At 32.1% G+C, this 14,512-nt stretch overlaps 1 protein-coding gene across 4 annotated transcripts in view; it reads left to right on the forward strand.

Annotated features, from left to right (window-relative positions):
• LOC143069589 (ral GTPase-activating protein subunit beta-like) overlaps positions 1–14,512 on the forward strand; it is a 45,606-nt gene that overhangs the window by 1,031 nt on the left and 30,063 nt on the right. For 2 of the 4 annotated variants that reach the window (XM_076244297.1, XM_076244299.1), the window contains exons 2-6: positions 5,894–6,118; positions 8,135–8,333; positions 9,041–9,205; positions 11,014–11,034; positions 13,975–14,214. In XM_076244297.1, coding sequence (XP_076100412.1) covers positions 5,915–6,118; positions 8,135–8,333; positions 9,041–9,205; positions 11,014–11,034; positions 13,975–14,214 — 829 coding nt within the window. In that variant the 5' untranslated portion in view covers positions 5,894–5,914. The remainder of the gene's footprint in view (positions 1–5,893; positions 6,119–8,134; positions 8,334–9,040; positions 9,206–11,013; positions 11,035–13,974; positions 14,215–14,512) is intronic. The other 2 variants (XM_076244298.1, XM_076244302.1) reach the window with 1 other exon arrangement.

Raw genomic sequence — 14,512 nt, forward strand, 5'->3', positions numbered from 1 at the left:
ATGTCCTCAAGATCCTTTTAATGACATCATTCTAGGAGGTTGCATGTATCCCTGTACTTTTAAGTTTATAAAGCCTCATTATGCACAATTAGCTGTTCCATTGGTAATTAATTGCAATTTCTTATTGACAGCAGTTGTGATAATCAATTATCATGATAATTTGATTATGAGAATTTAATTTGTCAAATAACTCGGCAATACAGCATTATATTTTTTCAACTGCTCTCCCAACATGGGGAAGAGGTTATGCTGCCCTAAAAGGCACGTATGATTTTCACTAAAACCTATGTTTTTTTTTTATGGTAAAGCAAACAAACTTGAAAGTTGTCCATTTACTGTAATGCCATTTTTCATATTTAACACATTGTAGAAGACAAGAGTGCCAATATTTTTTCCCTGTCTGTACACATGTTTGTATCTCTGAACTCTCCTTTTATCAGATTAAAATTTGGGTATTTTACAGTCCACTGAACATAGAAAATGATAGTGCGAGTGGGGCATTCGTGTACTGAGGACACATTCTTGTTTTTCTAGTTTTTTTCTATCTTCATATAAAAGTTGTAAATTTCCTGTTCTTTCTGTACATTTACCATGTTTACATGTATTTGTATTATCTTTTGGTTACTTTGTATTATCAATATCATAAATTTATGTACAATTCTGTGATTCATTTAGCTTTTGATAAAAATGAAAAACATGTTTGTCATTGTTTTATATAAAATTTTATCAGTCACCAACACTACAATAATCTACTCAAGGGAGCTTACTTCATTTCATACCATCATGTAAAATAGAGTTGTTTCCCATTTTTTTTTTTTTTCTAAACAGATCACAAATGATTTTTTTTTCAAATTTTATGGTTTATTTTTATTTGTCCCATTTCTAACTCTAGTAGTAGACTACATTATGTATTTACTGTAAAACAATGACAATGATTTACTCTTAGTTTTATACTGTAAACTTTTATATTATAAAACATTCCTTCCCAAACATTTCAAAAGCAGCTCGACAAGTCTTGCAATTTAGGCCAACCTTAAAAATATGTTTGTTTGCAGTTTTCCGACTGTACCTTCAGACTGAAGGGTCGGTAGGTAGGAAAAATATTTTATTTTATCAGCCAAAATACAGTTTAAACAAGCAGTTACACTAAACCAAGTTTCTTGTGAAGAAAAAAACCATTTTAAAACAACAAACACTGGACATGCTGAAAACCAACATCAAATGAACAGGCATTTTCAGATAAAAAACTTTTTAACCAAAACTGAAACTTTAACATAGTGTCATTATCATATTTATGACATAAAATATGGTATAATTATTAAATACTGGAACACTTATAAACAAGGAATGTCATTATGACTAGAACTGTTTTAAAGAAATTATGACTAGAACTGTTTTAAAGAAATATATTCAGACATGTATGCTTCTTGACTAGAATGTTTTCATGAGTAGAGTATTTTCATCAGAAAAATGTAGATATTAAAGATTTATCAGACAATGTATTAAAGAGTGTATTTTTAATAAAAAAAATAACCATTGAATCTTCCTCAATTGAAAAAAAGGCAACTTGAAAAAAAAGTATTAAGACATTCGACTGTTTTCATATTTCTAACAATATTTAATTATATGTGATAAGGTTATATTTTTGCCAGGCTTTAATGAAAACCAAAGAAATCTAAAGTTTGGGGTGAAATCCATAGCACCCCATTAAAAGTAAATGGTCTGTACTGAAATGTTTTTAATGCATAAAAAAAATTGGCAGCATAGCTCCTAAGGACATGTTTTAATTGAATTCACACAGGTCACACAGTTTGGGTATATTTAATATTGTAAGAAAGAGAATAATTGCAATGAGTGGGGCAGCCCCCCTTATCCTAAAGGAGCATACTCATTGCAATCGGATAGATTTAATATAGAGAGAGTATATTTATTTTTCAAGCTAAGCATTCATTTTCTCTACATCTTTGTGTAGTTAGGGTTGCTTCTTATTGATTTGGCATGATCTATATCCATTAACATTTCAAATGAGCCCTTCCTCCGTACAGGCGTGTTTACAGATATCCATGAAGATTTAAGTCACGGAGGAGTGGTTTCATCTTTGTCGTCTTCACAACGATTTGTAGAAAATATGCCATACTTCAAGCTGCTGTCGAATTATTTAACCACTGAAATTGGTTCCATAAAGTCAGGCTCCACAGATTCTGTACCCGATTTGTTTGAGACAGAATGGTTATCGTGTCAGTTATGAATATCCACTGCATCATCGTCAATGATATCTTCACACATCATTACATGTGCCTGAGTCTGTATAAACAGTTTACTAGTAAACTTTTTTTTTGTTATTTGTCCTAAAAATGACACGAGACGACCATGACGACAGCGTAAAGTACTCCTCCGTGACTTCATGAATACCTGTAAACAATTTCCATGTGCTTTATCATTAAATGGTCACATGAACGCTTGACGGGAAGCTAAGAAAAAACGAACTTGAAATGCGTAATTGACCCAGACTTTTAATCATTTCCGGAAAGGACCCAAAGTTCCGGATCGCGTCAATAGAAGTTTTAAAAAAAATTCTTCAAATTTAAAGCAATAAAATTTTCACAGTCGGCAGGATTTTCAAGGGTCGTCGGTAAACTGCAAACAAACAATATTTTAATTTAAGCCTTAATATATGGGAGATACCTTTCAAGTTATTGATACCATTAAGGTCAAATCTGCAAATAACTATAAACTTTAACTACATGTAATATAAGCACATTAGCACATGTATGATATACAGTGTACCACTGCTAGTCCATTTAAAAAACTATAGATCTCAATATTCTTGTACTAAAACAAGGGTAGTGAGTGTTCTGTGCCTGTTTCTGAAGTTGATACATGTAAATTAATTATTTGTCTACATATTGATAAGCGAAATTGTATGGATTCATAATTTGGTTTATAATATTCATAGACAGAAAGTTATACTAACTGTTTTGTTTTTATTTTTAGCACATATTTAAGTTTTTGAAAGTTGCAATTTGTTTTTTTTTTGGTAGGAATTCAAAGTTAATTTTATTTTAGGAGGCAAGGTGAAAAGGAAAAGCAAGGATCACTACTCTCATCTGTTTTAATAGATCACAACTGTCCCTGAATTGTACAAAAAGGATGGACACACATGATATTAAATGCTTCCAGCACTGTGAAAAAGGCTTAAACATTTTATGCTTTCAAGTCCCAGTTGTCTGCCCTTTGTGTGGAGTTGAGGTTGCATGTACTCCTTGCAGGATACCTCCATACATCATCTCTACACCATTGGTCAATGCCAAAGAATATCCATGTTCAGTTATCATCAAGCCAACGGTGGGGACATTTCTACAAAATTATAGTAACAATTCTGACCTACATGTTGGTGTTACAGACTCAGGCGGTTGTACTTACGATTTTAATGAAGAAGGAGTAAACGTTGGCACAGTATGGGACCAGTGTGTGGTGATGAGAATGATCAACAAAGATTACAACTTACAAAGTCAATGGGACTATGTACTTAGACAAATAGTACAATCTCAAACATGGAGCAGATCTAGATATAATGAAAACTCACATAATTGTTTTGATTTTGTTTTAACCTTTCTGCACTCTTGTGACCTTCAAAGGACAATTCCAGCAATACAATCCAAAAAGACATTTTGTGAAGAACTAGTAATCAAGCACACCCACAAAGCCGCTGTTTATATTTCTATTTATAGAAAAGTTCAGAAGAATGGATTTTACATTCAAAATGTGAACTGACAAATGCAAAACTATGTATTTTACCTATTTACAGGTGGTTCAGACTGTGTATTTATCCTTTCATAGAAAAAAGACTTGTTCAGATTTTCCATTTTAATAGACATAAAAAACCCACCTCCAAACAAAACCACTTGATTTAGAGCATGAAACATGAAGGAAGTGGATCAAATTTATATTTTAAGTCAATATTATTTTATTGGTTGTGGTGTATTTAATTTATTCTAGTCAAAATATATACATGTATGTAGACTATGTAACTGCCATTTATTTTTATACATAAATTTATAATTTTATTGTAAGTTACATTTGTGTATAATGAATCTTTTAAATAAAATATGAGGTCCATACTTAAACCATTTTATGTCAAAAGTTTGAGATTGTAATGTCTCCAAACTTTTCTCAATTTTTCTTTTCAAAAAAGTTATGGAGGCCCAACATTCCCAAAACGTAACATAGTAACGTATGATACTAAAAATATGATAATGGAATACATAAACACTTATGGTCAAATATTTTTCTTTGATATCTGCTCTGAAAAAGGCTGTATAACATAAGAAGATGGAAACATTGCTTATTTGAATGAAACTAGAATTGTGACCATGACCTTGCAAAAGGGATTTCAATATTAGAATTGAGAATGGAAATTGATTTCGCACCCTTGGACAGCCTCCTTTGAAATTAGGTTTTATTGATAATTTTCCCATGCATTAAAAAAATAAGCCTGGAATAACTAAATATGGTGAGTGAGTGGTAACTGGTTCGGTGTAAAACATTTGAAATACCATATTGTTTCTATAGATTATACTAGTAGCATCACATTCATATAACACAACCTATATAAACATCACATTCAAGAAATATAGCACCACATTACCATGTTGCTGAAAGGTCTTTGAAGGAACACTGAATACTGATTTACAACCGGGCATTTCATATATCATCTATACAAAAAACAAAGTGGTATTTAAAATTGAAACACCCAGACAATCACCAACATTCACTGTAAAAAATCTCCTCATAGAGAGATTTCTTACTGAATCAATGATCACTGTGTGCACTGTGAACAATCATTACAAAGATAGATTTCTTACAAAATCACTGTTTTCACTGAAAAATCACAACAAAGAGATATTTTACTGAATTACAGTGTGCACTGTGAAAAATCACATAAAAGAGAGATTTCTTACAAAATCACTGATTGCACTGTGAATAGATCATCACAAAGATAGATTTCGTTTTGAATCACTGTGTGCACTGTATGTTAAAACTTTTAAGATAACTTAAGTCTTAGCAGTCAAACATTCAAACCTTTTGTTTTCAACAAAAATTCCAAATTTCAAGGATAAATTATAACGCAAAATCAAAAGCTCAAACACAAGTTTACAAGACACAACACCAACTTTTAGAGAAAACAACAGTCTATAAAACACCAAAGGTACACAGAAAAACAAAGGGTTCACAATTGTCTTTAAAACACCACAGGCACTCCTGAAAACAAAGGGAACCATTTTTTATACCACACAGAGACTCAACAGGACAAGCAACACTACAGTCCAGAAAACAACCTTAAAAATTAAAAAAATAAGCAAAGCAAACCAGAAAAAAATAACGGGATGAACTCTTGGAAAGTTTGTGCTCCTGCAATGTTTTATATGTTGATACATTCAAAGTGTTTTGATGAGCAAAAATTGGATAGGTTAGAAATTATGAGACTGAATTAAGTTTTTATAACATCAATATAACCATATACATTGTGATATAAAATGTTATTCTTGAATTAGCATGCACCCAATAGAAAGAGTCTCATTTTAATATGGAATCATGGGAGATCCATTGATTTTAAAGCTTTTGCATGCATTTATGCTTACTTATAATGAGACTTCAGAGCCTGATAATTGACATTTTTGACAGAAAATACACTTTTCAGATGAGAACGTGATTTTCTGTGGTTATATGAATTTATTATATGGGTGCAATGAGGTCAGCTTTGGAATTTGGAAATTTTAAAACTTTTCTGTGTAGAGTGCATTGCATTAACAAAAATAAATAATTACAAAGCCATGATAATTTAGACTGACTGGTGGGTTGTCTGCATGTAAATATTCTTTATAATCTATAGGTTTTGTAGTGAATTGGCATCATGTATTGTGAGTGGGCCTCACTGCAAGGAGAAATACAATGTGACAAAGCTAACCAGAGTGTGTTACACAAGTTCCCAGCAACAGTTGGAAGAGATGTTGCCTACACGGTGGTTAAAAGTATTGCTCAGAACTTGAGCCTTGCTGGTAGTAACTCAGAACCAAGTCACCTGGTATCTGACAAAGAAGTCAAATGGACGATGGAGGTAAGTTATATCAATACATGAGGATTCATTTATTTTTGTGGAGTTCATGAATATTTAATTTTATTTAATTTTATTTAATTTTGTGGTTTTGCCAAAGTCTGCATACAAGCATTCAGGAAATTTGTAATTCTTTGACATTTAATTATGTGTTTTATCTAGATCTGTACCCACAACATCCACAGAAATTGATATGCAACTTTATTATAAGAAATCGTCAGTATACAATGGTCTATACTGTTCTTGTCAGTGCCCATCATCAGTATACAATGGTCTATACTGTTCTTGTCAGTGCCCTTCGTCAGTATACAATGGTCTATACTGTTCTTGTCAGTGCCCATCGTCAGTATACAATGGTCTATACTGTTCTTGTCAGTGCCCATCGTCAGTATACAATGGTCTATACTGTTCTTGTCAGTGCCCTTCGTCAGTATACAATGGTCTATACTGTTCTTGTCAGTGCCCATCATCAGTATACAATGGTCTATACTGTTCTTGTCAGTGCCCATCATCAGTATACAATGGTCTATACTGTTCTTGTCAGTGCCCATCATCAGTATACAATGGTCTATACTGTTCTTGTCAGTGCCCTTCATCAGTATACAATGGTCTATACTGTTCTTGTCAGTGCCCATCATCAGTATACAATGGTCTATACTGTTCTTGTCAGTGCCCTTCATCAGTATACAATGGTCTATACTGTTCTTGTCAGTGCCCATCATCAGTATACAATGGTCTATACTGTTCTTGTCAGTGCCCATCATCAGTATACAATGGTCTATACTGTTCTTGTCAGTGCCCATCATCAGTATACAATGGTCTATACTGTTCTTGTCAGTGCCCTTCATCAGTATACAATGGTCTATACTGTTCTTGTCAGTGCCCATCATCAGTATACAATGGTCTATACTGTTCTTGTCAGTGCCCATCATCAGTATACAATGGTCTATACTGTTCTTGTCAGTGCCCATCATCAGTATACAATGGTCTATACTGTTCTTGTCAGTGCCCTTCATCAGTATACAATGGTCTATACTGTTCTTGTCAGTGCCCTTTAGGCTTTAAGCACCATGGTAAAATTATTTTCTACATTTCAATATCTTTAGCCTCGTCAAGGAATTATTACAAATAGAATTGACAAATATACCTGTTAGATTTGATAAATTTATCATATCAATACTTTTATTGGTTCTTATGTTTTTTATTTATATTTTTGGACTATATATACATTTCGAAACATTACGGTATGTGCCAAATTGTTATAGTTATTCAATGTTTAAAGTCATAAGAAACTTCAAATTAAAAAAAATAATGCATATTTTTTTTATAACTCAATAAATAATTTTCATTATAAAACTTATGTACATATACTTTTTTCTGGAGAAAATTCTTTAATTTTTTCTTATTTAGAAGAAGTTTACTTCATTTTAATTGCTTCCTTCCAGGAAGCAATTCCCCCGACATATTTTCCGTATGAAAAGTGACCTCAGTGTGACCCATCTCGTAAAAATCTGGTGATCGCAATACGCATTGATGTCCTAAAAAATAAACTATTATCTGAATTTACATGTTAAACACGTGCTCAATTTCCATGCTTTTTTGTTGATTGTTGACAAACAGGTGACAATTGTTAAACTTCAGCTTCAAAACACGAACTTTAATTACCTGCCATATTTTCACAATAACACTGACTGATTGAAAAAAAATGACGATTATACAATGTTTACATGAAAAAAATGATAAATTTGTGCACAGAAGACTAAGTTTATGATGATTGTATGCATTGGTTCAAGAATTGGAATAACATTTTTTTTCACCGGTCACTTGTTTCTTATGACTTTAATATATTTGGGTTAAGCAGGGTATTAATGTGTTCCTACTCCATTATCATATCATGACTTTTTATCAAATTGTTATAGTTATTCAATGTTTAATTTATTTGGGTTAAGCAGGGTATTAATGTGTTCCTACTCCTTTATCATATCATGACTTCTTATCAAATTGTTTACATTTTTCCAGGTATTATGTTTTGGTTTAAGTTTACCTTTAACAGAGCAGGACACTATTAAGGAGTGTGTTAGTGTGTATTGTGATTGGCTGTCAGCATGTACAGAACCCAAGGCCTGTGTACCGGGACCTGTCAGGGAAAACCCTAACCCCTATACACAGGATATTATACATCATTTACTCAACTTGTTTGTTCCAAGACCAGGATCAGGTATGCATATGAAGCTAGACACGTGGTATGAAGTCTGTTGTCCACTTATTTAGCACGACATTTGAATTTACTAAAACAAAGGTTACAACTACATTTCACAAGGTTGACAAAATAGCACTGGGTCAATAAAATGTTATTTTTCATTTTTTAAGCCCATTATTTTTGTACTCCCTGAGATTCTAGTTAAAGCTTCCCAAATAAAAGGTATCGGAATAGATTTTAAACTTTAAAAATCTTCTGAAATAAATCTAGTATAAATTTAGTATTTTATTTTCTTGTACGTCAAGAAACATAGACAGTGTGGCTAAAATGGAACATATGGGTAGAATGCATTTATTTGCTTTTCAAGAAAATATGGCAGATGCAATGAACATTTAAATGCCATTTTTAAGCCACTCATTAATATATATTTAAAAGCAAAAATAATCATTGATGAAAAATTTAAGCAAAAAAATATCAGATGAGCAATTCAGGCTCTCAATCTTGTTTCATTAAGGGCAAAATTTTATTAAATGACAGTATGATAAAACAACAAGGGACTGATAAACATATCTGGTTGAGGACAGGATATAAACATTCTTATATATCTTTTAAAAAACTATTTTTTAAAAGTAATTTGAAATAGTACAATATTGGAGGAATTTCTGGTGATTTTCTGTACCTTTTATTTATTCTTTTGTTGAAAGTTATATGCTATTTCCTTTTAGTTTTGGACCTTGTTAAAAGACAAGCCTTGTTATGCCACAGAACATTGAGAGCTATAGAAGAAGTTGCTACAAAGTCCACCATTTTGACTAGGGAGACATGGGAAACTTTATTAAAGTTTTTATTGGCTGCCAATGATAGTCTGCTATCACCCCCTACAGAAAAAGGTAAAAGGTTAAAGATGGAAAAGTCAAGGTGCCTCTTGTTGCATCATGTTTAATTATATGACCAGGCACCTGCTTTGAATACCAGAGTTAATGTTGAATGCATTTTGAGATTTTGAATGGTTTTGTCAAGTTATATATATGCCATATTATTGAATTTGAACTTATATTTTTAAAAGATTTGTAAAGCTATAGATTAATATATGAATCCACTGTTACTGTCACCAATGACTGAATGATTTTAATTTAAACTTGTTAGATAATGCATTTTGTCATGTTTTAATTTATTTAAAAAATTGAAAGAAAACTTAAAGAATCATGTGCACTGCTGTTAGAAAACCCTGAAAATTGAATTGAATGCTGAGTTAGATCCCCTTATAATTGAGTGTCTGGATGGTGTCTTCTAATTTTTAAGACATTTTTCTCTATTCTTGATAATTTTGCCTTATACATGTATTATCTTTTCTTTTCTTTTCTTTATTTCTTTCTTTATATTTTAACACCCAATTTTCTCTATTATTCTTTTTGTCTTATTTTTATGCCCCACCTACGATAGTAGAGGGGCATTATGTTTTCTTGTCTGTGCGTCCGTTCGTTCGTTCGTCCGTCCGTCTGTTCGTTCGTTCGTTCGTCCGTCTGTCCCGCTTCAGGTTAAAGTTTTTGGTCAAGGTAGTTTTTGATGAAGTTGAAGTCCAATCAACTTGAAACTTAGTACACATGTTCCTTATGATATGATCTTTCTAATTTTAAAGCCAAATTAAACTTTTGACCCCAATTTCACGGTCCACTGAACATAGAAAATGAAAGTGCATGTTTCAGGTTAAAGTTTTTCAGGTTAAAGTTTTTGGTCAAGGTAGTTTTTGATGAAGTTGAAGTCCAATCAACTTGAAACTTAGTACACATGTTCCTTATGATATGATCTTTCTAATTTTAAAGCCAAATTAAACTTTTGACCCCAATTTCACGGTCCACTGAACATAGAAAATGAAAGTGCATGTTTCAGGTTAAAGTTTTTCAGGTTAAAGTTTTTGGTCAAGGTAGTTTTTGATGAAGTTGAAGTCCAATCAACTTGAAACTTAGTACACATGTTCCTTATGATATGATCTTTCTAATTTTAAAGCCAAATTAAACTTTTGACCCCAATTTCACGGTCCACTGAACATAGAAAATGAAAGTGCATGTTTCAGGTTAAAGTTTTTGGTCAAGGTAGTTTTTGATGAAGTTGAAGTCCAATCAACTTGAAACTTAGTACACATGTTCCTTATGATATGATCTTTCTAATTTTAAAGCCAAATTAAACTTTTGACCCCAATTTCAGGGTCCACTGAACATAGAAAATGAAAGTGCATGTTTCAGGTTAAAGTTTTTGGTCAAGGTAGTTTTTGATGAAGTTGAAGTCCAATCAACTTGATACTTAGTACACATGTTCTCTATGATATTATCTTTCTAATTTTAATGCCTAATTATATTTTTTATCCAATTTCATGGTCCATTGAACATGGAAAATGATAGTGTGAGTGGGGCATCCGTGTACTTTGGACACATTCTTGTTTTTTTTTTTAATTAATTGGTCCAATATACTATATTATGTAAACCCCATCCAGACCCTCATAGTCATAATAACTGTCTGTACATAATAAACATTGCTTAAGTATATATTCTTTGCAGTTTATAATGCAAAATTTAACACTTTTTAAGTATATTGATGTTTGTGAAACATAATCATAATTCTGCACATAAAGTGATTTGACATTTGATGATTTGGTATGTGTAGTATAGAATTTGCATGTTTTTTGTTTTCCTTCATGCAGACGACACTGGGCTGAGTTCATGTAAGTGTTTCAATGCTTGTAACATGTATATAGTGTACTAACAGTATCATTTCTCATCGGCAGACGCTAGGTTCAGATAATTTAAGGTACATAAAAAATATTCATACAATGAAATACTTCTTAAGAACTGTAAATTTTGCCATTCACTTATCAAAATTTTTCAATTGTTTATGATATTTTTATGTGAAAATGACCTATGTGACCTTGATGTAAAGGTCATTTGTCATAGATATTTTGCTCCTCAAGCATAAAATTGTAAACTCGAACTAGTTCAATAATTTATGTATTACTCATGTTTTTTTGTTAATTAAAAATAAAAACCTGTATCAGATTAACTTATTTTGCCAAATGTCATTTTTTTTCTTCTCTCACATTTTAAAACTTAAACCATTTAAATAGATGCTAGCTTTGATGAAAAAAATATAATTGAACTAAACAGTTGCAATGAAATGGTTACCTGGTAACACATGCTTGGTTTTTGCTGTAAATTTTTTTCCCCTAAAAAGATGAGAAATGATTTGGGATATTGTAACAGAGTGTTGTGTGGTTGCATGTATTAGATACTTTTTCAGCTGGTCTTTGGATGCAATTGAAATGTTTCTTTACATTGATGCATTTTATACAAACAGAGCAAAGTTTTGCTAAAGCTTGTTTGCTGTGAGGTAGTTTATAAATTTTTGACAGCTTTAGACTGTATATTTTATTATCTGGTGCTAGTAGTTTTGCTTTCTCATAATTAGATGTTTCAAAAACAATATTTTAATAATTTAAAGGTGATAAGTTCTGGTTAGTCTTTATAATTTTAATGCCTTGTCAATGTTGATGATAGTTTTAAAAAACCTTGAATTTTGAATTATTGAACAAACATTTTGATTAATCATATTAGTTGAAATGAGGGCAGACATTTAACTTCATTTCCATATCCATCACATAAAAATAATGGTGGGAAAAACATTATTTACTTTATATGACATTATTTTCATCTGCATTTCTGTGAAATCAGCATATTAGAAAGAAATGCATTGCTTGTGTTTTGACTTTTACTTTAGTCTTAAAAATACTTTTGTCTCTAATACCTTTTCACAATACATATCATTGAATGGATTTTTCAGCATTGAAGATTTACTGCTTGCAAAAATCTGGGAATTGCCCCTTATAATTTCAATTCTAAATAACATTGTTTCATTTGGTAACAAAAGGTAGAGTTATTGCAGAAGAAAAGTTTTAAAGGATAGACTGTAGGTTATTATTAGTTATTGTAACTAAAGAAACTGGTCAAACAGGGTCAAACAATCACAAAATTGCAACAAAAAAGTACATTATAGTTAAATGTATGTTGTGTACTTGGTAATTTTGTTTTTATCAAATGGTGACTTTTTAGTAATTTAGTGCTATCTAAATAATGTTTGTTATGGTCCATCCCTGTCATTCTTTCATCTCATTTATCAAATTTTCGTTTTTAGAATCTGAGGGATAATCTTTAAACCAAAACAAAGAAAAAAAGAAAGATTATGTGAAGCATCAAATGTTTAGGAAATTTACTAATCACAAAGTGTGTCTAGAATTATTTGTTTTACCCAAAATGCAGAAGTGTTTAGATTATAATATCTCATAAAACTTTCAATCTGATAAATAATTTCGATCTCTCTTACTCTCTTTTGTCATTTTTGTCGAGCCTGCAACTTTTGTTGCAGAAAGCTCGACATAGGGATAGTGATCCGGCGGCGGCGGCGGCTACGGCGGCGGCGTTAGCTAACTTCTTAAAAGCTTTATATTTTAGAAGGTGGAAGACCTGGATGCTTCATACTTTGTATATAGATGCCTCATGTTACGAAGTTTCCGTCAGTCACATGTCCAATGTCCTTGACCTCATTTTCATGGTTCAGTGAACACTTGAAAAAAAGTTCAAATTTTTTGTAATGTTGAATTCTCTCTTATTATAAGTAATAGGATAACTATATTTGATATGTGCGTACCTTGCAAGGTCCTAATGTCTGTCAGACAGTTTTCACTTGACCTCGACCTCATTTCATGGATCAGTGAACAAGGTTAAGTTTTGGTGGTCAAGTCCATATCTCAGATACTATAAGCAATAGGGCTAGTATATTCGGTGTATGGAAGGACTGTAAGGTGTACATGTCCAACTGGCAGGTGTCATCTGACCTTGACCTCATTTTCATGGTTCAGTGGTTATAGTTAAGTTTTTGTGTTTTGGTCTGTTTTTCTCATACTATATGCAATAGGTCTACTATATTTGTTGTATGGAATGATTGTAAGGTGTACATGTCTAGCGGGCAGATGTCATGTGACCTTGACCTCATTTTCATGGTTCAGTGGTCAAAGTTAAGTTTTTGAGTTTTGGTCTTTTTATCTAATACTATATGCCATAGGTCAACTATATTTGGTGTATGGAAATATTTAATGATCTTTATGTCAGTCGCGCAGGTTTTATTTGACCGATATCTCATTTTCACGGTTCATTGCACAGTGTTAAGTTTTTGTGTTTTGGTCTATTTTTCTTAAACTATAAGTAATAGGTCAACTATATATGTTGTATAGAAGCATTGTTAGCTGTACATGTCTGCCTGGCATGGTTCATCTGACCTTGACCTCATTTTCAAGGTTCATTGGTCTTTGTTTAGTTATCTTGGTTAATGTTAAGTTTATGGTACAGTTGTTATAAAGCTTAGCTTTTTACTTAGGACTATCAACATAATATCAATGATTAGTATAGAAGGCGAGACATTTCAGCGTGTGCACTCTTGTAATAATAAATGACAGTTTTCTATGCATACACATATTCCCCGAAAAGAATTAGGTATTTATCTAATTGTCTTTCATAAAATTTTCGATCTGATGAAATCTCTCTCCTCCTATTCTACATAATTTTGAATATCATGCAGTCATCCAGTTGTAATTTGTTTTAACTTCCTATTACAGATGATATTGGTGACCATTTATGTGAGAGAGTATTAAGTGTGTTATTTGAGATCTGGTTGTTAGCCTGTTACAAATGTTTTCCCTCGCCATCGTTATGGAAGACTTTCAGGAACATGTGTGTTAACTGGAGACACCATGAGACACTAGTAGTCCAATGGCACAAAGTCAACCATGCACTGACAGCCAGGCTACTGAAGTTTTTATATGGACCAGGTTATCCTATATTACAGCTTGGCAATGGTAGGTATAACTTTATATGGACCAGGTTATCCTATATTACAGCTTGGCAATGGTAGGTATAACTTTACATGGACCAGGTTATCCTATATTACAGCTTGGCAATGGTAGGTATAACTTTACATTGACCAGGTTATCCTATATTACAGCTTGGCAATGGTAGGAAAACTTTATATGGACCAGGTTATCCTATATTACAGCTTGGCAATGGTAGGTATAACTTTATATGGACCAGGTTATCCTATATTACAGCTTGGCAATGGTAGGTATAACTTTATATGGACCAGGTTATCCTATATTA

Source organism: Mytilus galloprovincialis, chromosome 3 (assembly GCF_965363235.1).
Source record: "Mytilus galloprovincialis chromosome 3, xbMytGall1.hap1.1, whole genome shotgun sequence".
Classification (NCBI taxonomy): domain Eukaryota; kingdom Metazoa; phylum Mollusca; class Bivalvia; order Mytilida; family Mytilidae; genus Mytilus; species Mytilus galloprovincialis.